The 24,421-nt window shown below is 45.7% G+C and overlaps 1 protein-coding gene across 4 annotated transcripts in view; it reads left to right on the plus strand.

The window, feature by feature from the left end:
• The window catches only part of LOC121576866 (sorting nexin-29-like), a 132,990-nt gene that overhangs the window by 95,871 nt on the left and 12,698 nt on the right, over nucleotides 1-24,421 (plus strand). For 2 of the 4 annotated variants that reach the window (XM_041890424.2, XM_041890436.2), the window contains one exon: nucleotides 22,540-22,615. In XM_041890424.2, coding sequence (XP_041746358.2) covers nucleotides 22,540-22,545 — 6 coding nt within the window. In that variant the 3' untranslated portion in view covers nucleotides 22,546-22,615. Of the gene's footprint in view, nucleotides 1-22,539; nucleotides 22,616-22,872; nucleotides 23,014-24,421 lie in introns of those variants that run through there. The other 2 variants (XM_041890416.2, XM_041890428.2) reach the window with 2 other exon arrangements.

Genomic DNA, 24,421 nt, shown 5'->3' on the forward strand with positions numbered 1-24,421 from the left:
TTTTCAACAACATAAGTTTGTAAATAGTAAACGGTGAGCTTGCTATGGAGCTTTCAATTGATTACATTTCAAGAACTCCTACAGCCACGAATGCAGTGGTTTGCCTTGTGAATTGACTCTTCTTCTCATGGTTTGTCTGTCTGGTTTTCAATAACTATGTCTATGTTGGGAAGAGATGAACAGTTCGTACTTGAGATTTGAGTAGATTTTTGAAAAGGGGGAAAAAAAATACCAAAAACCATTTACAGTGCCAATGTTTACTGCATTTCTACGTATGTCTACAGAACACAAAGGACAAGTTAAAAGCAATGAGAGAACAGGTTAATGTCAACAGTTAGAGGACTAACTGGACAGATCGATGCAACCATATTGTGTGCTTACTCTTTTCAATCTTAACAGTTTGTCAATACCACAGCCAACACCTGAAGCTACATATTGAGATGAATCAATCGAATGAAAAAACCTGCCTTTAGTGGGTAAACAGGCGGCATTAAAATTGATTTCTGGTGAACCTGCATTTATGATACAAAAAAACTAAACATGAAAGACCACTTGAGTAGTCCTGCTTTCTTCCAAATCTGGTCCTATGTTTAATGTTCAATGTATAAAAGACAAAATGGCTCTGGTAGAGGATGCATGATTCTTTGCAGGTGGGGATGATTTTAATTTCTCAACCTCAAAAGCAGGGAGATGAACCAGCTGAATACTGACCATCATAGCGCTTGATGGTTTCTGCGACTGCACTTGAAGAAACTTTCAAAGTTCTTGAAATTTCCCGTTTTGACTGACCTTCATGTCTTAAAGTAATGATGGACTGCATTTCTCTTTGTTTATTTGAGCTGTTCTTGCCATAATATGGACTTGGTCTTTTACCAAATAGGGTTATCTTCTGTAAACCCCCCCTACCTTGTCACAGCACATCTGATTGGCTCAAATGCATTAAGAAGGAAAGAAATTCCACAAATTAACTTTTAAGAAGGCACACCTGTTAATTGAAATGCATTCCAGGTGACTAGCTCATGAAGCTGGTTGAGAGAATGCCAAGAGTGTGCAAAGCTGTCATCAAGGCAAAGGGTGGCTATTTGAAGAATCTCAAATATAAAATAAATGTTGATTTGTTTAACAATTTTTTGGCTACTACATGATTCCATATGTGTTATTTCATAGTTTTGATGTTTTCACTATTATTGTACAAGGTAAAAAAAAAAGTAAAAATAAAGAAAAAACGCTTGAATGAGTAGGTGTGTCCAAGCTTTTGACTGATAGTGTATATATGTAGATCAGAGCCCGTTATTAATCAGATTCCTAATTGAGATGATGATGATGATCATGTCTGTTAAGATGATCGTTATGGTAATAAAGGCCTGTGATGATGGAGATGATCGTTATGGTTATGGTAATAAAGGCCCGTGATGATGGAGATTATTGTTATGGTGATAGATCTTTGTGAAGGATGTTGATTACAATGATGATCGTTTTTTGGTTGTTGCATCAATTCATCATGAATTCAATCTCGACTATTATAGCCAAATATGGCCTTTGTTATATTTCCAGCATCAGAAGAACGCATTAGGCTAGAACATTTTGTACGATCTGCAAATATATATGGAATTAAGTAACCATCAAATAACAACTATATACAACTAAACTTCTGGAGGACCTATCAGCCTTCCACCCCGTCCTCTCTACCTTTTCTTATTCCGAATCCGCTTCTAAAGCCACTTTCTATCACTCTAAATTTCAAGCTTCTGCCCATCAGATCCTCTTCTCCACCCTCTCAGGGTTGGGCGTCTCAGGCTTTGCACACTCTTGGATTGCATCCTACCTGGCAAGCCACTTCTACCAGGTGACATGGAGAGGATCTGTGTCTGCACCACATGCTCTCAATACTGGTACAGTATACAGGTATCTCAGCTTGGATTTTGGCCCACCAACTCAAGCTCAACCTCGACCAGACGGAGCTGCTTTTCCTCCCGGTGAAGGCCTGCCCGCTCCAAGATCTCGCCATCACGGTTGGCAACTCCACGGTGTCCCCCTCCAAAAGTGCAAAGAACCTTGCGTGACCCTGGACATCACCCTGTTGTTCTCAGCAAACATCAAAGCAGTGACTCGCTCCTGTTAGAGTAAACAGTATGTGACCTGACTCTGTGTGTGCCCAGTTTCCCAATAGCGATGGAATTTAGGCTTACGAGTGTTTTAACAATGAATATTTCCTACAACGGCCGAAGTTGTAATGTGCGTTTCCCAAAAAAACACGCAGCGAGAAAGTTCGCTAAGTGCGTCGTTGAGGCATAGTGTTGATACTGATAGGATCTAAATTAAGGCAGCGCAGCTCTCGGATCAGCTTTCTCCATTCTAATCTTACCTTAACATTAGAATTATACCACAATACTGACAACGGATCAGCTCCTCAAAAGTTATCACATATGGCTGCAAATATTAAGGTGTCTTATTCTAATGCTCAGGTCTACCCTATAATAATGCATTCATTCAAGATTTGGCACATTATTGCGCACGTTGTTACACATTAAATATATTGAGGCAAATTACAGACAATAGGTCTAGCCTACAATTAGCAAAATAGAACTCAATTGAATGAACATGAAATGTATTTCAATATTATAGGCCTGTAGCCTATACTGTAGGCTATTTATTTTTTAATGCAGTCCTCTCGGTTTTCATTTGATGCATCTTTTTATCCTTTGCTTGTTTGTAGCCTAACAATTGAAAAGACATTGGTGACTTTGTATTTGTTGTCAACTTCATTATGAAGTTATCAGTGGTCACAGATAAACATATTGATTCTATGTTTAGCAGAGATCTGTGTATAAAGTGACACAGTAGGGAAAAAACCCATCTAATGACGATACTTTTGGGAAACCGGGCCTTGGTTAGCTAACTGCTCTATCACTCATGATGTTACAGCAGGCCTCATGGTGATTTATGTTTGAACAGTAATATGAATCACGGATAATGAATCGTAAACCAGAGGGTCATTTTGCAGACTCATTCAGCAGGATGACTAGACAGATTATGGTTTTAGAATGATGTAAGAGGACACTATCATATTTAAATTTTCCCATTGCCAGCCAGCCTTAGTCATCTCTGTTATTATGATGATTGACACAATGTAAGGATACTAGTCCATGGCAAGCAGCTATTTTACTTAAAGGGATAGTTTGGGATTTTGGCAATGAAGCCTTTTATTTACATTTACATTTACGTCATTTAGCAGACGCTCTTATCCAGAGCGACTTACAAATAGGTGCATTCACCTTATAGCCAGTGGGATAACCACTTTACAATGTTTTTTTTGGGGGGGTAGAAGGATTACTTTATCCTATCCCAGGTATTCCTTAAAGAGGTGGGGTTTCAAATGTCTCCGGAAGGTGGTGAGTGACTCCGCTGTCCTGGCGCCGTGAGGGAGCTTGTTCCACCATTGGGGTGCCAGAGCAGCGAACAGTTTTGACTGGGCTGAGCGGGAACTATGCTTCCGCAGAGGTAGGGGAGCCAGCAGGCCAGAGGTGGATGAACGCAGTGCCCTCGTTTGGGTGTAGGGACTGATCAGAGCCTGAAGGTACGGAGGTGCCGTTCCCCTCACAGCTCCGTAGGCAAGCACCATGGTCTTGTAGCAGATGCGAGCTTCAACTGGAAGCCAGTGGAGTGTGCGGAGGAGCGGGGTGACGTGAGAGAACTTGGGAAGGTTGAACACCAGACGGGCTGCAGCATTCTGGATGAGTTGTAGGGGTTTAATGGCACAGGCAGGGAGCCCAGCCAACAGCGAGTTGCAGTAATCCCGACGGGGAGATGACAAGTGCCTGGATTAGGACCTGTGCCGCTTCCTGTGTAAGGCAGGGTCGTACTCTCGAATGTTGTAGAGCATGAACCTACAGGATCGGGTCACCGCCTTGATGTTAGCGGAGAACGACAGGGTGTTGTCCAGGGTCACGCCAAGGCTCTTCGCACTCTGGGAGGAGGACACAACGGAGTTGTCAACCGTGATGGCGAGATCATGGAACGGGCAGTCCTTCCCCAGGAGGAAGAGCAGCTCCGTCTTGCCGAGGTTCAGCTTGAGGTGGTGATCCGTCATCCATACTGATATGTCTGCCAGACATGCAGAGATGCGATTCGCCACCTGGTTATCAGAAGGGGGAAAGGAAGATTAGTTGTGTGTCGTCAGCGTAGCAATGATAGGAGAGGCCATGTGAGGATATGACAGAGCCAAGTGACTTGGTGTATAGCGAGAATAGGAGAGGGCCTAGAACTGAGCCCTGGGGGACACCAGTGGTGAGAGCACGTGGTGCGGAGACAGCTTCTCGCCACGCCACTTGGTAGGAGCGACCGGTCAGGTAGTACGCAACCAGAGTGAGCCGCGCCGGAGATGCCCAGCTCGGAGAGGGTGGAGAGGAGGATCTGATGGTTCACAGTATCAAAGGCAGCAGACAGGTCTAGAAGGACAAGAGCAGAGGAGAGAGTTAGCTTTAGCAGTGCGGAGAGCCTCTGTGACACAGAGAAGAGCAGTCTCAGTTGAATGACCAGTCTTGAAACCTGACTGGTTTGGATCAAGAAGGTCATTCTGAGAGAGATAGCAAGAGAGTTGGCTAAAGACGGCACGCTCAATAGTTTTGGAGAGAAAAGAAAGAAGGGATACTGGTCTGTAGTTGTTGACATCGGAGGGATCGAGTGTTGGTTTTTTGAGAAGGGGTGCAACTCTCGCTCTCTTGAAGACTGAAGGGACATAGCCAGCGGTCAAGGATGAGTTGATCAGCGAGGTGAGGTAAGGGAGATGGTCTGGAGAAGAGAGGAGGGGATAGGGTCAAGAGGGCAGGTTGTTGGGCGGCCTGCCGTCACAAGTCGCAAGATTTTATCTGGAGAGAGAGGGGAGAAAGAAGTCAAAGCATAGGGTAGGGCAGTGTGAGCAGGACCAGCAGTGTCATTTGACTTAACAAACGAGGATCGGATGTCGTCAACCTTCTTTTCAAAGTGGTTGACGAAGTCATCCACAGAGAGGGAGGAGGGAGGGAGGGAGGGAGGGAGGGAGGAGGGGGGGGTTCAGCAGGGAGGAGAATGTGGCAAAGAGCTTCCTAGGGTTAGAGGCGGATGCTTGGAATTTAGAGTGGTAGAAAGTGGCCTTAGCAGCAGAAACAGATGAAGAAAATGTAGAGAGGAGGGAGTGAAAAGATGCCAGGTCTGCAGGGAGTCTAGTTTTCTTCCATTTCCGCTCAGCTGCCCGGAGCTCTGTTCTGTGAGCTCGCAATGAGTCATCAAGCCACGGAGCTGGAGGGGAGGACCGAGCCGGCCGGGAGGATAGGGGACATAGAGAGTCAAAGGATGCAGAAAGGGAGGAGAGGAGGGTTGAGGAGGCAGAATCAGGAGATTGGAGGAGAAGGATTGAGCAGAGGGAAGAGATGATAGGATGGAAGAGGAGAGAGTAGCGGGAGAGAGAGAGAGCGAAGGTTGCGACGGCGCATTACCATCTGTGTAGGGGCAGAGTGAGTAGTGTTGGAGGAGAGGGAGAGAGAAAAGGATACAAAGTAGTGGTCGGAGACTTGGAGGGGAGTTGCAGTGAGATTAGTAGAAGAACAGCATCTAGTAAAGATGAGGTCAAGCGTATTGCCTGCCTTGTGAGTAGGGGGGGACGGTGAGAGGGTAAGGTCAAAAGAGGAGAGGAGTGGAAAGAAGGAGGCAGAGAGAAATGAGTCAAATGTAGACGTAGGGAGGTTGAAATCCCCCAAAACTGTGAGGGGTGAGCCATCCTCAGGAAAGGAACTTATCAAGGCGTCAAGCTCATTGATGAACTCTCCAAGGGAACCTGGAGGGCGATAGATGACAAGGATATTAAGCTTAAATGGGCTAGTGACTGTGACAGCATGGAATTCAAATGAGGAGACAGACAGATGGGTCAGGGGAAAAATTGAGAATGTCCACTTGGGAGAGATGAGGATTCCTGTGCCACCACCCCGCTGACCAGATGCTCTCGGGGTATGCAAGAACACATGGTCAGACGAGGAGAGAGCAGCAGGAGTAGCAGTGTTTTCAGTGGTAATCCATGTTTCCGTCAGCGCCAAGAAGTCGAGGGATTGGAGGGTAGCATAGGCTGGGATGAAGTCTGCCTCACCACAACTCCCAAATATAACTCTCCCAACTTCCACCTCAGAAACTATAATTGTTGTAAACTACAGCGGTTCAATGTTTTCTAGGAATAGACTAACCTAGTTTATTCAGCTAGCTAACTAGGTGCAGTATTATTCTGTGAAAAACGTCCGGGCACCTCGTCATAAGACGCCACAGCCAGCTATCATGCCGGTCTCCAGCAGCAGGGTTTAGCGCCAATACTCAGCCACAACAACCACCAGTGTATCAACACACAAGCAGATCGTTCGTGTCCGTGTCTAACGTTGTGGGTTAGTCCCGACAGCTTGAGCGAGTCCGTCGTCAACTTATTCAGCCAGTTAGTTAGCTAGAATAGTTAGCAAACTAGCTAGCCATTGCTTTCAGACAAAGAAGAACCCCTCCTTTCACGGCACGAACACACAGAGAGAGCCAAACTAACGTTAACTAGTCACCCATGTCCCGAATTCCTTGAGCGACTCGGGCTATCAATATGTAAAAAACAAAACACAAGTGTAGGTTATGACTTACCCCTAGCAGCTACTGTTAGCTAGCCAAGTGCAAAGCTAGCCACTGAATTGACTTAGCCAGTTCGCGTCTGTTCGCTCGGTCGTTCCAGCTATTGTTTACAAGTAGCTATCCAGGTTGCAACAAGCTTGCTAATTTTCAAGCACAGTAGCCACTTGCTACCTAACGTTAACGGTTCAGACAATGAGGTTAGAAAACAGCTGAATGGTAGGCAGTTATTGTATGTAACTATTGTAGGCAGCCAGCTGGCGTAATTACAGGCACTCTCAGGCGTGAAACAACTATACCGTTGCTAATAGCTACTCGCCAGCTAGTCCAGGTGGTGAGTTAGCTAGCTAGCTAACCAGCGCTACACCCGGCACCGCCGAATACAATACTAACCTACAATAATTACATACAACAACTACCTACAACAACCCACGATACCTACCTACAATACCTAACTACAATCTAAATACATAGTTTAAGCCTTACTCGACAAAGCCAAACTTACCCGACGCCAAGCTTACTCGACGACCTCCTCCCAGCTCGGCATCATGAACAGCAATGGCAGTAGTATCTACAGTGGGGAGAACAAGTATTTGATACACTGCCGATTTTGCAGGTTTTCCTACTTACAAAGCATGTAGAGGTCTGTCATTTTTATCATATGTACACTTCAACTGTGAGAGACGGAATCTAAAACAAAAATCCCGAAAATCACATTGTATGATTTTTAAGTAATTAATTTGCATTTTATTGTATGACATAAGTATTTGATACATCAGAAAAGCAGAACTTAATATTTGGTACAGAAACCTTTGTTTGCAATTACAGAGATCATACGTTTCCTGTAGGTCTTGACCAGGTTTGCACACACTGCAGCAGGGATTTTGGCCCACTCCTCCATACAGACCTTCTCCAGATCCTTCAGTTTTCGGGGCTGTCGCTGGGCAATACGGACTTTCAGCTCCCTCCAAAGATGTTCTATTGGGTTCAGGTCTGGAGACTGGCTAGGCCACTCCAGGACCTTGAGATGCTTCTTATGGAGCCACTCCTTAGTTGCCCTGGCTGTGTGTTTCGGGTCGTTGTTATGCTGGAAGACCCAGCCACGACCCATCTTCAATGCTCTTACTGAGGGAAGGAGGTTGTTGGCCAAGATCTCGCGATACATGGCCCCATCCATCCATCCTCCCCTCAATACGGTGCAGTCGTCCTGTCCCCTTTGCAGAAAAGCATCCCCAAAGAATGTTTCCACCTCCATGCTTCACGGTTGGGATGGTGTTCTTGGGGTTGTACTCATCCTTCTTCTTCCTCCAAACACGGCGAGTGGAGTTTAGACCAAAAAGCTCAATTTTTGTCTCATCAGACCACATGACCTTCTCCCATTCCTCCTCTGGATCATCTAGATGGTCATTGGCAAACTTCAGACGGGCCTGGACATGCACTGGCTTGAGCAGGGGGACCTTGCGTGCGCTGCAGGATTTTAATCCATGACGGCGTAGTGTGTTACTAATGGTTTTCTTTGAGGCTGTGGTCCCAGCTCTCTCCAGGTCATTGACCAGGTCCTGCCGTGTAGTTCTGGGCTGATCCCTCACTTTCCTCATGATCATTGATGCCCCACGAGGTGACATCTTGCATGGAGCCCCAGACCGAGGGTGATTGACCGTCATCTTGAACTTCTTCCATTTTCTAATAATTGCGCCAACAGTTGTTGCCTTCTCACCAAGCTGCTTGCCTATTATCCTGTAGCCCACCCCAGCCTTGTGCAGGTCTACAATTGTATCCCTGATGTCCTTACACAGCTCTCTGGTCTTGGCCATTGTGGAGAGGTTGGAGTCTGTTTGATTGAGTGTGTGGACAGGTGTCTTTTATACAGGTAACGAGTTCAAACAGGTGCAGTTAATACAGGTAATGAGTGGAGAACAGGAGGGCTTCTTAAAGAAAAACTAAAAGGTCTGTGAGAGCCGGAATTCTTACTGGTTGGTAGGTGATCAAATACTTATGTCATGCAAATTAATTACTTACATTTTACATTGACATTTTAGTAATTTAGCAGACGCTCTTATCCAGAGCGACTTAGTTAGTGAATATTTTTTTTTTTTTTTATACTGGCCCCCCGTGGGAATCAAACCCACAACCCTGGCGTTGCAAACGCCATGCTCTATCAACTGAGCTACATCCCTGCCGGCCATTCCCTCCCCTACCCTGGACGACGCTGGGCCAATTGTGCGCCGCCCATGAGTCTCCCGGTCGCGGCCGGCTGCGACAGAGCCTGGATTCGAACCAGGATCTCTAGTGGCACAGTTAGCACTGCGATGCAGTGCCTTAGACCACTGCGCCACTCAGGAGTTAAATCATACAATGTGATTTTCTGGATTTTTGTTTTATATTCAGTTGAAGTGTACCTATAATAACAATTACAGACCTCTACATGCTTTGTAAGTAGGAAAACCTGCAGTGTATCAAATACTTGTTCTCCCCACTGTACTTCTTCAGAGGAGATAGTTGGCTCACGAAACGACCTCTAACTCCAAAACCCCGAACTATCCCTTCAAACGAAGCACTAAGAACAGGTTTAATGACACTGGGAAGGGTATCGCTTCCTCCCTCCAACACGAACACACACCCTGAGTGTTTTCCTGCTGAAGATTCTCTCCTTATCACGCCCCGTCCTCCTTCCTTTCTGCAATTCTCCAAATGGATTCAATTTTCTGCCTAATTTGGCAAATGTGTCCCAGAGTGGACGGAGAGAAAGAAAGAGATGGCGGGATGTGTCCCAGAGTGGATGGAGAGAAAGAAAGAGATGGAGGGATGTGTCCCAGAGTGGACGGAGAGAAAGAAAGATGGAGGGATGTGTCCCAGAGTGGACAGAGAGAAAGAAAGAGATGGAGGGATGTGTCCCAGAGTGGACGGAGAGAAAGAAAGAGATGGAGGGATGTGTCCCAGAGTGGACGGAGAGAAAGAAAGAGATGGAGGGATGTGTCCCAGAGTGGACGGAGAGAAAGAAAGAGATGGAGGGATGTGTCCCAGAGTGGACGGAGAGAAAGAAAGAGATGGAGGGATGTGTCCCAGAGTGGACGGAGAGAAAGAAAGAGATGGAGGGATGGGTCCCAGAGTGGACAGAGAGAAAGAAAGAGATGGAGGGATGTGTCCCAGAGTGGACGGAGAGAAAAAGAGATGGAGGGATGTGTCCCAGAGTGGACGGAGAGAAAGAAAGAGATGGAGGGATGTGTCCCAGAGTGGACGGAGAGAAAGAAAGATGGAGGGATGTGGACGGAGAAAAAGAAAGAGATGGAGGGATGTGTCCCAGAGTGGACGGAGAGAAAGAAAGAGATGGAGGGATGTGTCCCAGAGTGGACGGAGAGAAAGAAAGAGATGGAGGGATGACATAAGCGCTACAACTCCCTGCTTTACTTTATCCCTTACACAGCTCTGAAAAAAACATGCGCTTCAAAATAACTTTGCATTAAAGATGCACTATGCAGAAATCGCTCCGCCATTTCAGTTTGTGACAAAACAAGCAAGTATAGTGTCGAGAATCATTGTACCTAAACCGCTGTAAAATATATTTTCCATAACCAAAAATATTGTATTTTCATCTGGTGTACAAAACCGAAAGTAAAAGAACAGATCTACTGCTTCTTAGACTTGCTTTCAATGAGAATGACAGTAAAGATGAGGTGAAGTGTATTGCCTGCCTTGTGAGTTGGAGGGGATTGGGAAAGGGTGAGGTCAAAAGAGGCAAGGAGGGGAAGAGAGAGTTGGAAATAAATTAATCGAAGGTAGACGTTGCGAGGTTGAAGTCGCAAAGTACGAAGAGCAGTGTCCCATCGTCAGGAAATGAGCTTATCAAGGTGTCAAGCTCATTGAGGAACGTTCCAAGGGCACCTGGTGGGTGATTGATGACAATGTTAATCTTGAGTGGACAACTGACAGTGACAGCATGGAATTCAAATGAGGAGATTGAAAGGTGAGAGAGGGAGAAAAGAGAATCTCCAGTTAGGAGAAATGAGTAGCCCTGTGCCTCCACCGCGACGACCAGATGCTCTTGGACTATGAGAGAAAACGTAGTCCGATGAAGAGAGAGCAGCTGGAGTAGCAGTGTTCTCTGGGGTGATCCATGTCTCCGTCAGGGCCAAAAAGTCAAGGGACTGAAGGGCAGCATAGGCTGAGATGAACTCTGCGTTCTTGTCCGCAGATCGGCACTTGCAAATGCTGCCAGAGACCCAGAACTCCACTTGGGTTGTGTGAGCAGGGTACACTAAATTAGAAGGGTTGCAGCCAAGGGGTGGGGAGCGTCTGTAAATCCTGCAGGGAGAGGAGCGAACAGGTATAGAAAAGACACACATAGTTGCCAAAGCTACAAAAGAGCAAAATGAGATACTCCAAAAATAACTAGATACTCAAGTGAGAGAGTGGTGTGGCGCCTTCCTCGAAGAACTCGGCAGAAAAACTTGGCAGAACCGTCTTAGATTCGGTGACGGTCTTAGTTTTGTTGAGGAGACTGACACGACTGCTGCTGAGAAACCAGGGGAGGCTGAATTACTAACACTAATTGCTGATTGCCTAGGAGAGGAGAAACCACTCCCCCTCCAATACAGCTACTGACTACCAAAACAAGTCCCAAATTCCCCTGCCCTTTGATTCTGGTTGATGTGTCAACAATCATCTGCAGTCAGCAGTTCACACACCAAGTAGAGTACTGGGAAGACAGGCAGCACTTAAAGTAGATGGTTCTAGCTAGCTAAAAGACAGTACTAGACAACAAATAAAGACTAAAGTTATACTTATCACTCCTGGAGATATCAGGAGTCCTCTAGCTATTGAATGAAGCACATTCTGGTTTAATTTCATGGCTGAAAGTCAAGGATAATAGGCTAGGAGTTTTTCCGACTACTGTAGGTGATCTGACCAGGAAAAACTCTGGGCCCTAGAAGTTTCAGGCAGGTGATGAATATAGCTGGACTGTCACGCTCGTTGATAGACGGATCAGACCAAGGTGCAGAAACAAGATCCCACAACTAAGGTAGGCAAATTGGCTGCCTAAGTATGATCCCCAATCGGAGACAACTGCTTCTGATTGGGAACCACACCCGGCCAACATAGAAATAGAACATCTAGAATTCACACCCTGACCAAACCAACTAGAGAAAAACAGGGCGTGACATGGACATTCTTTAAATCAAGGACAAGATCATATCAGTGATATAGCTTAGCATACAGCCTGCTTTGAAAGTGTCTTAGCTGGAGAACAGAATGTTCCAATGCTATAGTTAGAGCCCATTTTACAACGTCTGCCCACCAACTGTGCGTCTACTTTTTAGTCATTTTAGCAGACGCTCTTATCCAGAGCGACTTACAGTTAGTGAATACATTTTTATTTTTCATACTGGTCCCCCGTGGGAATCGAACCCACAACCATGGCGTTGCAAACGCCATGCTCTATCAACTGAGCTACATCCCTGCCAGCCATTCGCTCCCCTACCCTGGACGACGCTGGGCCAATTGTGCGCCGCCCCATGGGTCTCCCGGTCGCGGCCGGCTACGACAGAGCCTGGATCTCTAGTGGCACAGCTAGCACTGCGATGCAGTGCCTTAGACCACTGCGCCATTCTACTTCTTACACTCATTATGGTAAAACTCACATCCCTACTACCTGGGCACCCTGGTCCGTTGTCAGACATTTGGTGCTGCTTGTACTGTAGTTTCAGTGTGAGGTGAGCAGGAGGCCTCAGTCTCCATAAGGGTTTCCTGAGAGGAAGAGGCGAGCCCATTACTTTTACCACAGCTGGTAACCTACAATTACCCTGCCTTTCAGGAGAACGCTGGCTATGCTAGCCGACCAGACAGTAGCTCATACTGACGTACTTCAGAGAGAGGGGGAGTACTAGATAGATTACAATACAATGAAGAAAGCCAGAGCCTCAAAGTAATAGCATTCCATATTTAAATACAATAATGTGTGTGCTTCTAGCACTGTGCACAATATTGACATGTGCAATATCCATATCGCAAGAGATCCATATTGCATGCAATATTTTGAAATGTCAGCCATGTGTCACGTCCGTTTTTACAGTTTGCTCCGTTTGTCATCTCTCTACCTCGCTCCTCTGCTGGCTGCTTCCCACACACACCAAGCCCCGCCCCCTGCCAGTCAAGCAGCACAGTTCCTCCTCCTCACTGTTAGATTCTCTGTTAGTTTGCATGCTGTTCTGTTAGGTCAATGCAGTCAACAGATTGTTCCAAACAAGAACGATTCTGTGTTCCACTTTATTCTCTTAATATCAATCATTCTAATTCTTTGATTCCAACAGTTCACCCAAGTGTTTTGATCTATACTGAGTGTACTAAACATTAAGAATACCTTCCTAATATTAGGTTGCACCCCCCCATTTTGCACTCAGAACAGCCTCAATTCGTCGGGGCATGGACTCTACAAGATGTCGAAAGCGTTCCACAGGGATGACTCCATGTTGACCAATGCTTCCCTCAGTTGTGTCAAGTTGTCTGGATGTCCTTTGGGTGGTGGACCATTCTTGATACACAGGGGAAACTGTTGAGCATGAAAAACCCAGCAGTGTTACAGTTCTTAAAACAAACCGGTGCGCCTGGCACCTACTACCATACCTTGTTCAAAGGCACTTAAATATTTTGTCTTGCCCATTCACCCTTTGAATCTCAATTGTCTCGAGGCTTAAAAATCCTTCTTTAATCTGTCTGCTCCCCTGATTGAAGTGGATTTAGCAAGTGATATCAATAAGGGATCATAGCTTTCACCTGGATTCACCTGGTCAATCTGTCATGATGTTTTGTACACTCAGTGTACATTGCAAGTCAAATTGCAATATTTGGTTTTTGCCCATATCGTGTAACCCTACCCTTTGTCATACTGTGGTGTAGCCCTACCCTGGGTCATACTGTGGTGTATCTCTACCCTGGGTCATACTGCGGTGTATCCCTACCCTGGGTCATACTGTGGTGTACCCTACCCTGGGTCATACTGTGGTGTACCCTACCCTTTGTCATACTGTGGTGTACCCCTACCCTGGGTCATACTGTGGTGTATCTCTACCCTGGGTCATACTGTGGTGTATCCCTACCCTGGGTCACACTGTGGTGTATCCCTACCCTGGGTCACACTGGTGTAACCCTACCCTGGGTCATACTGTGGTGTATCTCTACCCTGGGTCATACTGTGGTGTATTCCTACCCTGGGTCATACTGTGGTGTATCCCTACCCTTTGTCATACTGTGGTGTATCTCTACCCTGGGTCATACTGTGGTGTATCCCTACCCTTGGTCATACTGTGGTGTATACCTACCCTGGGTCATACTGTGGTGTATCCCTACCCTGGGTCATACTGTGGTGTATCCCTACCCTGGGTCATACTGTGGTGTATCTCTACCCTGGGTCATACTGTGGTGTATCCCTACCCTGGGTCATACTGTGGTGTATCTCTACCCTTTGTCATACTGTGGTGTATCCCTACTCTGGGTCATACTGTGGTGTTTTCCTACCCTGGGTCATACTGTGGTGTATTCCTACCCTTTGTCATACTGTGGTGTAGCCCTACCCTGGGTCATACTGTGGTGTATCTCTACCCTGGGTCATACTGTGGTGTATCCCTACCCTGGGTCATACTGTGGTGTATCCCTACCCTGGGTCATACTGTGGTGTATCCCTACCCTGGGTCATACTGTGGTGTATCTCTACCCTGGGTCATACTGTGGTGTATCCCTACATGGGTCATACTGTGGTGTAACCCTACCCTGGGTCATACTGTGGTGTATCTCTACCCTGGGTCATACTGTGGTGTAGCCCTACCCTGGGTCACACTGTGGTGTATCTCTACCCTGGGTCATACTGTGGTGTATCTCTACCCTGGGTCACACTGTGGTGTATCTCTACCCTGGGTCACACTGTGGTGTATCTCTACCCTGGGTCACACTGTGGTGTATCTCTACCCTGGGTCATACTGTGGTGTATCCCTACCCTGGGTCATACTGTGGTGTATCCCTACCCTGGGTCATACTGTGGTGTGTCACACTGTGGTGTAATCCTACCCTGGGTCATACTGTGGTGTATCCCTACCCTGAGTCTACCTACTCCCTGCCCCCTCCCTGCCTCCCCCTCCCGTTCCTTCCCTCCCTCCATCCTCCCTTTAGATGAACTGATCTGTCTCTGTAAGGCAGTACAGTAATGAGCAGTTGTAAATGCCACTGGTATTGTAAATGACAGAATTTCCTCTCCCAGTCTATCTGGCTGTTGATGAGTCACTCGCTGCTCCTTTCAATAGCCTTGTTAGTCTACAATAATACATTAACTGCCCGTTCAGGCTGTATCGAAAGAGATGGTGAGAACACATAACAAGTAAAACGGGGACAACTTGCAGTTATAGATCTTGTTTGTGTTAAAGGGTGAAGCTTTGAATTTGAATTGAATTTGACCCCTAGATTTATGTTGTTTTAATGATAATGCTTCTATTCTCTGTACCAGGGGCTGTCTACTCAGGGCTGCCTCCCTTGAAAACAATTTGAGAGAATTTATTTATTTTGACTAACTGAAAGATCAGTCAACAATATTCTAGAAAGTTGTGCCGGTCCTCGAACTAGAGTTTGAGAAACACTGTTCAAATATATTTTTTACTCCATATACAAAAAAACAAGTCACCATAATTTGTACAACATTTTATAGTAGTTGCAATTTGAAATTCATTCATGATACAGAATGAATTGTAAGCTTGCTAGTTTTGCTGTACAAAAACACTGACTTAGTTGAAATGGAATGTAATCAGAATAGTTTGGACCTGGCCAGAGCTAGCCGGCCCCAGGTCACGGCTGTCACATTTGATGATCAAGCTGCTTTTTCTAATGCAGAACGCGGGTGTTGGATTTAACCAAATATTTTGTGAAAGAAAGAAATAATTAATTATTACTGAGGAGGAAGCAATAGCTGCTCTGTGTTGCCATAAATCCATATGATAATGAGCCAAAGTGAATTAAGTTTGCTCTAGTACACTGTGAGCCTGGCGTTTGATGTCTAAAAGGAGGCAGGCAGTGTGACTACAACCTTAATCATAGTGTGTTGCAACATTTTGCCTTGTGTCTTTGTGTGTACAGTGAGTCTGTATATGTATGAATGCATGTCTTTCTGTGTGTGTGTGTGTGTACAGTGTTCCTATGCATGTATGAATGCATTATGTCTTTGTGTGTGTGCGAATACAGTATGTGTGTGTGCGAATACAGTGTGTTTTTTATTTTTTTATTTCACCTTTATTTAACCAGGTAAGCCAGTTGAGAACAGGTTCTCATTTACAACTGCGACCTGGCCAAGATAAAGCAAAGCAGTGCAATAAAAACAACACAGAGTTACATATGGGGTAAAAAACATAAAGTCAAAAATACAACAGAAAATATATATACAGTGTGTGCAAATGTAGCAAGTTATGGAGGTAAGGCAATAAATAGGCTATAGTGCAGAATAATTACAATAGTATTAACACTGGAATGCTAGATGTGCAAGAGATTATGTGCAAATAGAGATACTGGGGTGCAAAAGAGCAAAATAAATAACAATATGGGGATGAGGTAGTTGGGTGGGCTAATTTCAGATGGGCTGTGTACAGGTGCAGTGATCGGTAAGGTGCTCTGACAACTGATGCTTAAAGTTATTGAGGGAGATAAGAGTCTCCAGCTTCAGAGATTTTTGCAATTCGTTCCAGTCATTGGCAGCAGAGAACTGGAAGGAATGGCGGCCAAAGGAGGTGTTGGCTTTGGGAATGACCAGTGAGATATACCTGCTGGAGCGCAGACTACGGGTGGGTGCTGCTATGGTGACCAATGAGCTAAGATAAGGCGGGGATTTGCCTAGCAGTGATTTATAGATGGCCTGGAGCCAGTGGGTTTGACGACGAACATGTAGTGAGGACCAGCCAACAAGAGCGTACAGGTCACAGTGGTGGGTAGTGTATGGGGCTTTGGAGACAAAACGGATGGCACTGTGATAGACTACATCCAATTTGCTGAGTAGAGTGTTGGAGGCTATTTTGTAAATGACATCGCCGAAGTCAAGGATCGGTAGGATAGTCAGTTTTACGAGGGCATGTTTGGCAGCATGAGTGAAGGAGGCTTTGTTGCGAAATAGGAAGCCGATTCTAGATTTAACTTTGGATTGGAGATTCTTTATGTGAGTCTGGAAGTTGAGTTTACAGTCTAACCAGACACCTAGGTATTTGTAGTTGTCCACATACTCTAGGTCAGACCCGTCGAGAGTGGGGATTCTAGTCGGGTGGGCGGGTGCCAGCAGCGTTTGATTGAAAAGCATGCATTTAGTTTTACTAGTGTTTAAGAGCAGTTGGAGGCTACTGAAGGATTGTTGTATGGCATTGAAGCTCGTTTGGAGGTTTGTTAACACAGTGTCCAATGAAGGGCCAGATGTATACAAAATGGTGTCGTCTGCGTAGAGGTGGATCTGAGAGTCACCAGCAGCAAGAGCGACATCATTGATATACACGGAGAAAAGTGTCGGCCCAAGAATTGAACCCTGTGGCACCCCCATAGAGACTGCCATAGGTCCAGACAACAGGCCCTCCGATTTGACACACTGAACTCTATCTGAGAAGTAGTTGGTGAACCAGGCGAGGCAGTCATTTGAGAAACCAAGGCTATTTAGTCTGCCAATAAGAATGCGGTGGTTGACAGAGTCGAAAGCCTTGGCCAGGTCGATGAAGACGGCTGCACAGTACTGTCTATTATCAATCGCGGTTATAATATCGTTTAGGACCTTGAGCGTGGCTGAAGTGCACCCGTGACCAGCTCGGAAACCGGATTGCATAGCGGAGAAGGTACGGTGGTATTCGAAATGGTCGGTGATCTGTTTGTTAACTTGGCTTTCAAATACTTTCGAAAGGCAGGGCAGGATGGATATAGGTCTGTAGCAGTTTGGATCTAGAGTGTCACCCCCTTTGAAGAGGGGGATGACCGCGGCAGCTTTCCAATCTCTGGGGATCTCAGACGTTATGAAAGAGAGGTTGAACAGACTAGTAATAGGGGTTGCGACAATTTCGGCGGCTAGTTTTAGAAAGAAAGGGTCCAGATTGTCTAGCCCAGCTGATTTGTAGGGGTCCAGATTTTGCAGCGCTTTCAAAACATCAGCTGTCTGAATTTGTGTGAAGGAGAAGCGGGGGGGCATGGGCAAGATGCAGCAGAGGGTGCAGAGTTGGTGGCCGGGTTAGTGGTAGCCAGATGGAAAGCATGGCCAGCTGTAGCAAAATGCTTGTTGAAATTCTCGATTATTGTAGATTTATCGGTGGTGATAGTGTTTCCTAGCCTCAGTGCAGTGGGCAGCTGGGAGGAAGTGCTCTTATTCTCCATGGACTTTACAGTGTCCCAAAACTTTTTGGAGTTAGTGCTACAGGATGCAAATTTCTGTTTGAAAAAAGTTAGCCTTTGCTTTCCTGACTGCTTGTGTATATTGGTTCCTAACTTCCCTGAAAAGTTGCATATCGCGGGGGCTATTTGATGCTAATGCTGTACGCCACAGGATGTTTTTGTGCTGGTCAAGGGCAGTCAAGTCTGAGGAGAACCAGGGGCTATATCGGTTCTTAGTTCTGTATTTTTGAATGGGGCATGTTTATTTAAGATTGAGAGGAAATTACTTTTAAGGAACAACCAGGCATCCTCTACTGACGGAATGAGATCTATATCCATCCAGGATACCTGGGCCAGGTCAATTAGGGAAGGCCTGCTCGCTAAAGTGTTTTAGGGAGCGTTTGACAGTGATGAGGGGTGGTCGTTTGACCGCGGACCCGTTACGGACGCAGGCAATAAGGCAGTGATCGCTGAGATCCTGGTTGAAGACAGCTGAGGTGTATTTAGAGGGTATGTTAGTCAGGATGATATCTATGAGGGTACCCATGTTTACGGATTTAGGGTTGTACCTGGTAGGTTCGTTGATAATTTGCGTGAGGTTGAGGGCATCTAGCTTGGATTGTAGGATGGCTGGGGTATTAAGCATATCCCAGTTTAGGTCACCAAGCAGTACAAACTCTGAGGATAAATGGGGGGCAATCAATTCACATATGGTGTCCAGGGCACAGCTGGGGCTGAGGGGGGTCTGTAGCAAGCGGCAACAGTGAGAGACTTATTTCTGGAAAGGTGGATTTTTAGAAGTAGAAGCTCAAACTGTTTGGGCACAGACCTGGATAGTATGATAGAGCTCTGCAGGCTATCTCTACAGTAGATTGCAACTCCACCCCCTTTGGCAGTTCTATCTAGACGGAAAATGTTATAGTTGGGGATGGAAATTTCAGAATTTTTGGTGGCCTTCCTGAGCCAGGATTCAGACACTGCTAGAACATCAGGGTTGGCAGAGTGTGCTAACGCAGTGAATAACTCAAACTTAGGAAGTAGACTTCTGATATTTATGTGCAAGAAACCAAGACTTTTGCGATTACAGAAGTCATCAAATGATAGCGCCTGGGGAGTAGGAGTGATACTGAGGGCTGCAGGGCCTGGGTTAGCCTCTACATCACCAGAGGAACAGAGGAGGACTAGAATAAGGATACGGCTAAAGGCTTTAAGAACTGGTCTTCTAGTGCGTTGGGTACATAGAATAAAGGGGGCAGATTTCCGGGTGTTATAGAAAAGATTCAGGGCATTATGTACAGACAAGGATATGGAAGGATATGAGTAAAGTGGAGGTAAACCTAAGCGTTGGGTAACAATGAAAGAGATAGCATCGCTGGAGGCAACAATTGAGTCGGTCTCCGCGTGTATAGGGGGGGCAAAGGAGCTATCTAAGGCAGGTTTAGCTAGGCTGGGGGTCTACAGTGATATAGTACAATTAGAAATAACCGAAACAACAATAAACTAACCATGTTTGGGCTGAGGCTAAACATAAACAGGATGTAGTACCGTAAAAAGGAACAGTCCAGCAGACATCAGCTGTATAGCTGAGTTATCATAAGGTCCGGTGGTAAAGGACTAGTGAGTAAGAGGCCACGGCTAGCGTGTGCTAGCGGGCGGGCTAGCAGATGGATGGAATCTTCGTGGTTAACGTCGTAACCACATCAGACGATTTCGTCGGCAGACCAGTCGTGTAGGATCGGCGGGGCTCCGTGTCAACACTAGGTGGTCCCGTCCGGTTGACAGAGAGGTAGATAGCCGGGAGATGGGCCTAGCTCAGGATGATTAGCCAGACCACAGCGTCCGTTTTGTTGTAGCTAGCTGGTGGCGATGAATCCGGAGTTAAAGGTCCAGTGATTCAGTGATTCCGGCGGAAAAACTGATATGTTCTGGGTCGATAACGCGCTGTGCAGACTGGCCGAATATCCGGTGATTAATGTCCAGTGATTAAAATTAATCCCGCAGAAAAAAAATCCAATGTTCTGGGTGAAATACCGCTAGCTGTGGCTAATAGCAAGTAGCTAGTTTGCTGGCTAGCTAGTTTCAACTGGAGATTCTAGATTCTAGATAAAGGTAAGTCAATAATAGAATCCGTTCCACATTGAGTGAGGCGGGTTGCAGGAAAGTATATTTTGTAGAAGGATGAAAAGTCTGATAGGGAAATATGTACGAAAAATACAGAAAAATAGGGTATTTACAGGCTATTTACAGACATACGATAAAAACACAACTGCACTACTACGCCATCTTGGAATTGAGTGTGTGTGTGTGTACCACTAATGTGTGTGAGTGTGTCAGGGAGCAGTTTTCAAGAGTGCTGGTCTTATTATGAGGTGTAAGGTCTTTAATGTTGGTCCAGATTGGCCAGCCGGCCCCAGTGGCCACCCTCTTGCCCTGTTTCAACCCGAACGCTTTAATCGCACAGACAGAACATACACACAAGTGCATACACACACACATTCCCCCTTGAAAACTACAGTAGGGAACAAGCAGGTTCATCTAAGCTTCAGGCAGTTTAAAATGCTGCAGTTGTTGTTTTCTCTCTACGGCATGTCCCTCACTTTCTCCATAATTGCACACTTGCCAGAGAAAAGTTTTCAAAAAGTTCAACTTTGGAAAGTTGAAAAGTGTCCCCTGAGAAAGAGGCGTCCTGGGTCAAAGCTTCAGTGTTTCCTGTGCTGTGTTTTGCTGGGGTTTAAAACACAGGAAGTACTGTACTGTATTAGGAAGTAGAGAGGTGATAAAGTAGCAGGAAGTACTGTACTGTACTGTATTAGAACGCAGAGGTAATAAAATAGCAGGAAGTACTATACTGTACTGTATTAGGAAGTAGAGAGGTGATAAAGTAGCAGGAAGTACTATAGTGTATTAGGAAGTAGAGGTGATAAAGTAGCAGGACGTACTATACTGTATTAGGAAATAGAGAAGTGATAAAGTAGCTGTTTCGCATTAGTGGAAACAGACTGTTCTCAGGGCAGGTCTGCCGGTTTTGACTAGCAGAAGTGACTTTTCATAGCAGGTTAGGAGAATTAGAGTGAGGGGAAAAAAGTATTTGATCCCCTGCTGATTTTGTACGTTTGCCCACTGACAAAGAAATGATCGGTCTATAATTTTAATGGTAGGTGTATTTGAACAGTGAGAGACAGAATAACAACAAAAAAATCCAGAAAAACGCATGTCAAAAATGGTATAAATTGATTTGCATTTTAATGAGGGAAATAAGTATTTGACCCCTCTGCAAAACATGACTTAGTACTTGGTGGCAAAACCCTTGTTGGCAATCACAGAGGTCAGACGTTTCTTGTAGTTGGCCACCAGGTTTGCACACATCTCAGGAGGGATTTTGTCCCACTCCTCTTTGCAGATCTTCTCCAAGTCATTAAGGTTTCGAGCCTGACGTTTGGCAACTCGAACCTTCAGCTCCCTCCACAGATTTTCTATGGGATTAAGGTCTGGAGACTGGCTAGGCCACTCCAGGACCTTAATGTGCTTCTTCTTGAGCCACTCCTTTGTTGTCTTGGCTGTGTGTTTTGGGTCATTGTCATGCTGGAATACCATCCACGACCCATTTTCAATGCCCTGGCTGAGGGAAGGAAGTTCTCACCCAAGATTTGACGGTACATGGCCCTGTCCATCGTCCCTTTGATGCGGTGAAGTTGTCCTGTCCCCTTAGCAGAAAAACACCCCCAAAGCATAATGTTTCTACCTCCATGTTTGACGGTGGGGATGGTGTTCTTGGGGTCATAGGCAGCATTCCTCCTCCTCCAAACACGGCGAGTTGAGTTGATGCCAAAGAGCTCGATTTTGGTCTCATCTGACCATGGAGCCCCAGGCCGAGGGAGATTGACAGTTCTTTTGTGTTTCTTCCATTTGCGAATAATCGCACCAACTGTTGTCACCTTCTCACCAAGCTGCTTGGCGATGGTCTTGTAGCCCATTCCAGCCTTGTGTAGGTCTACAATCTTGTCCCTGACATCCTTGGAGAGCTCTTTGGTCTTGGCCGTGGTGGAGAGTTTGGATTCTGATTGATTGATTGCTTCTGTGGACAGGTGTCTTTTATACAGGTAACAAGCTGAGATTAGGAGCACTCCCTTTAAGAGTGTGCTCCTAATCTCAGCTTGTTACCTGTATAAAAGCCACCTGGGAGCCAGAAATCTTTCTGATTGAGAGGGGGGGTCAAATACTTATTTCCCTCATTAAAATGCAAATCAATTTATAACATTTTTGACATGCGTTTTTCTGGATTTTTTTTTGTTATTCTGTCTCTCACTGTTCAAATAAACCTACCATTAAAAATATAGACTGATCATTTCTTTGTCAGTTGGCCAACGTACAAAATCAGCAGGGGATCAAATACTTTTTTCCCTCACTGTAGGTTAAGGTTAGAAAACGGGTTAGCGTTAGCTAAAATGCTCAAATTGTCCCTGACGTGACTTGAACATATCTATCTACAACCATGTCTCTCTCTCGCTCGCTCTCTGTCTCTGTCTCATCTCTCTCTCCCTCCTCCAGTTGTAATTACCTCCCTTATCCTCCCGGCACAATCCCCAGTGTCTGCCTGCCACAGACCATCAGCAGCTGAACAAAGGAATCCGATGCTCTACTTTAATGATGCATGAAAATAGCAGCAAGTCACAGGCAGAGAGTGGCCTAGTATGTTTTACTGTCATATATTACAATATTATTGAGAATACAGAAACATCTTGAGACATTATGGTTGGCTAATTTCCTCCTCTCTGTAGACTGTGAGCGGTTTTGTAGGAATTTTGTAAGAGTAGGATTTGTACACTAGAAAATTGCATATTTGATTGTGTTGTTGTTGTTGGTGTCTTACCTGTTCCGTAGGTGTACATCCGTATTGTGGACAACGAGTGGAATGTCTACAGGCGCTACACAGAATTCCGGGCACTCCACAACCACTTACGCTCACAATTCCCGCAAGTCGACACCTTCAACTTCCCACCCAAGAAAGCCATAGGGAACAAGGTATGTACGGTCAGGAAAATCGTTGCCTTTTTGATTTAATCAGGTTTTTACTATTGGTCACCCTCCGTCAATGTTGTTTTGAATGACCTGTAGTCAAACTTATTGAATCTGAATGTATTGTTAAGTCATATTGTGGTCACTTGTCCATCACTTGGATTGACATGCTTCGATGTTAGCTACAGTAGCCTCTAGCCAACATTACCTCCCTCTTTATCTCATGCCTTCCTCTCTACCTCTCTCTCCTTCCTCGCTCTCCCTCTCAGTTCCAGAGGAAGGGAGTCTTTTTAAGTCTCTGAGTAGAGGAGAGGGGGCTGTGGGTGCTTCTGTTACAGAAGTTGGAGAGTGACTTTGACATGGAATCACAAAGGAGTGCACTATGCCTGGGGGCAGAGTTTAAAACTAGAGAGGGTAAGAGGTGTTTGGAGCTTTCAGTAAAGATGCAGGGGGGATATAAAGACAGGATTATGGTGGTAATTGAGTGTGTGTGTGTTTGGGTAGGTGAATGTGTGAATGCATTTGTGAGGGTAGTATGTGTGGGTGTGTGTGTGTGTGTACATGGGTAGGTTTGTGTGTTTTTAATCAGTAAGTCTGCTGAGCTGAAGTATCTGTCATGTTTCTTCTGATTCCATCCCTCTCTCCCTCCCTCTATCCTCTCAGAAGGAACACTTTGTAGAGACAAGGCTTAGTTCTTGTCCCAACAGGTGAAGCGCTGGCATAAAGCCCCCCCCCCCCCCACCCCATCTGATCTCCTCTGACAGAGTTATGCTGTTACGTGTCCTTTAACAACACTGTAGTCAAACAGATCAGCTGTTCTCTTTATATCGCTCACAGGGGACGTATGTTCAGTTCTCTCTTTTCACAGAACACAGCATCGTTGCAGCAAGGGAAAGTAGACTTTGAGCGGACCTGGGGCTGTGTTAGTTAGCTAATGATGGAGGAATATTACTGTGATCAGTGATCATGAGGAGCCTCTCCAAACCCTTTTTAGTGTAGCAAAACAGGGTCCTCTGTGTGTAAGGTTGTTAGCTCTGGCTTGCCAATGAGGATAACCATGATGGGTCTGAGGCACAGTGTGTGTGTGTGTGTTCCTTCCTGTTTGCTATGGATGAAAGGAGAGAGCTGTCACAGGTGATGGGGAAACAGGAAGGAACAGACAGACACACAGACACACTGTGCCTCAGACCCATCATGGTTATCCTCATTGGCAAGCCAGAGCTAACAACCTTACACACGAGGACCCTGGCTCATCATGCCTGCTAAACACACACAGAGCACCTGATCCTGAGAGAGAGTGAGAGCGAGACGCTGAGCTAATCTTGTCAGTTGGCTAAAGCTACTGCATGGGACTGTATAGGAATCGAATCGTAGTACCACAGTACATACAGGATGTATCTGCGTTAGCTTGCAG

This window comes from Coregonus clupeaformis, chromosome 1, assembly GCF_020615455.1.
Source record: "Coregonus clupeaformis isolate EN_2021a chromosome 1, ASM2061545v1, whole genome shotgun sequence".
Lineage (NCBI taxonomy): Eukaryota > Metazoa > Chordata > Actinopteri > Salmoniformes > Salmonidae > Coregonus > Coregonus clupeaformis.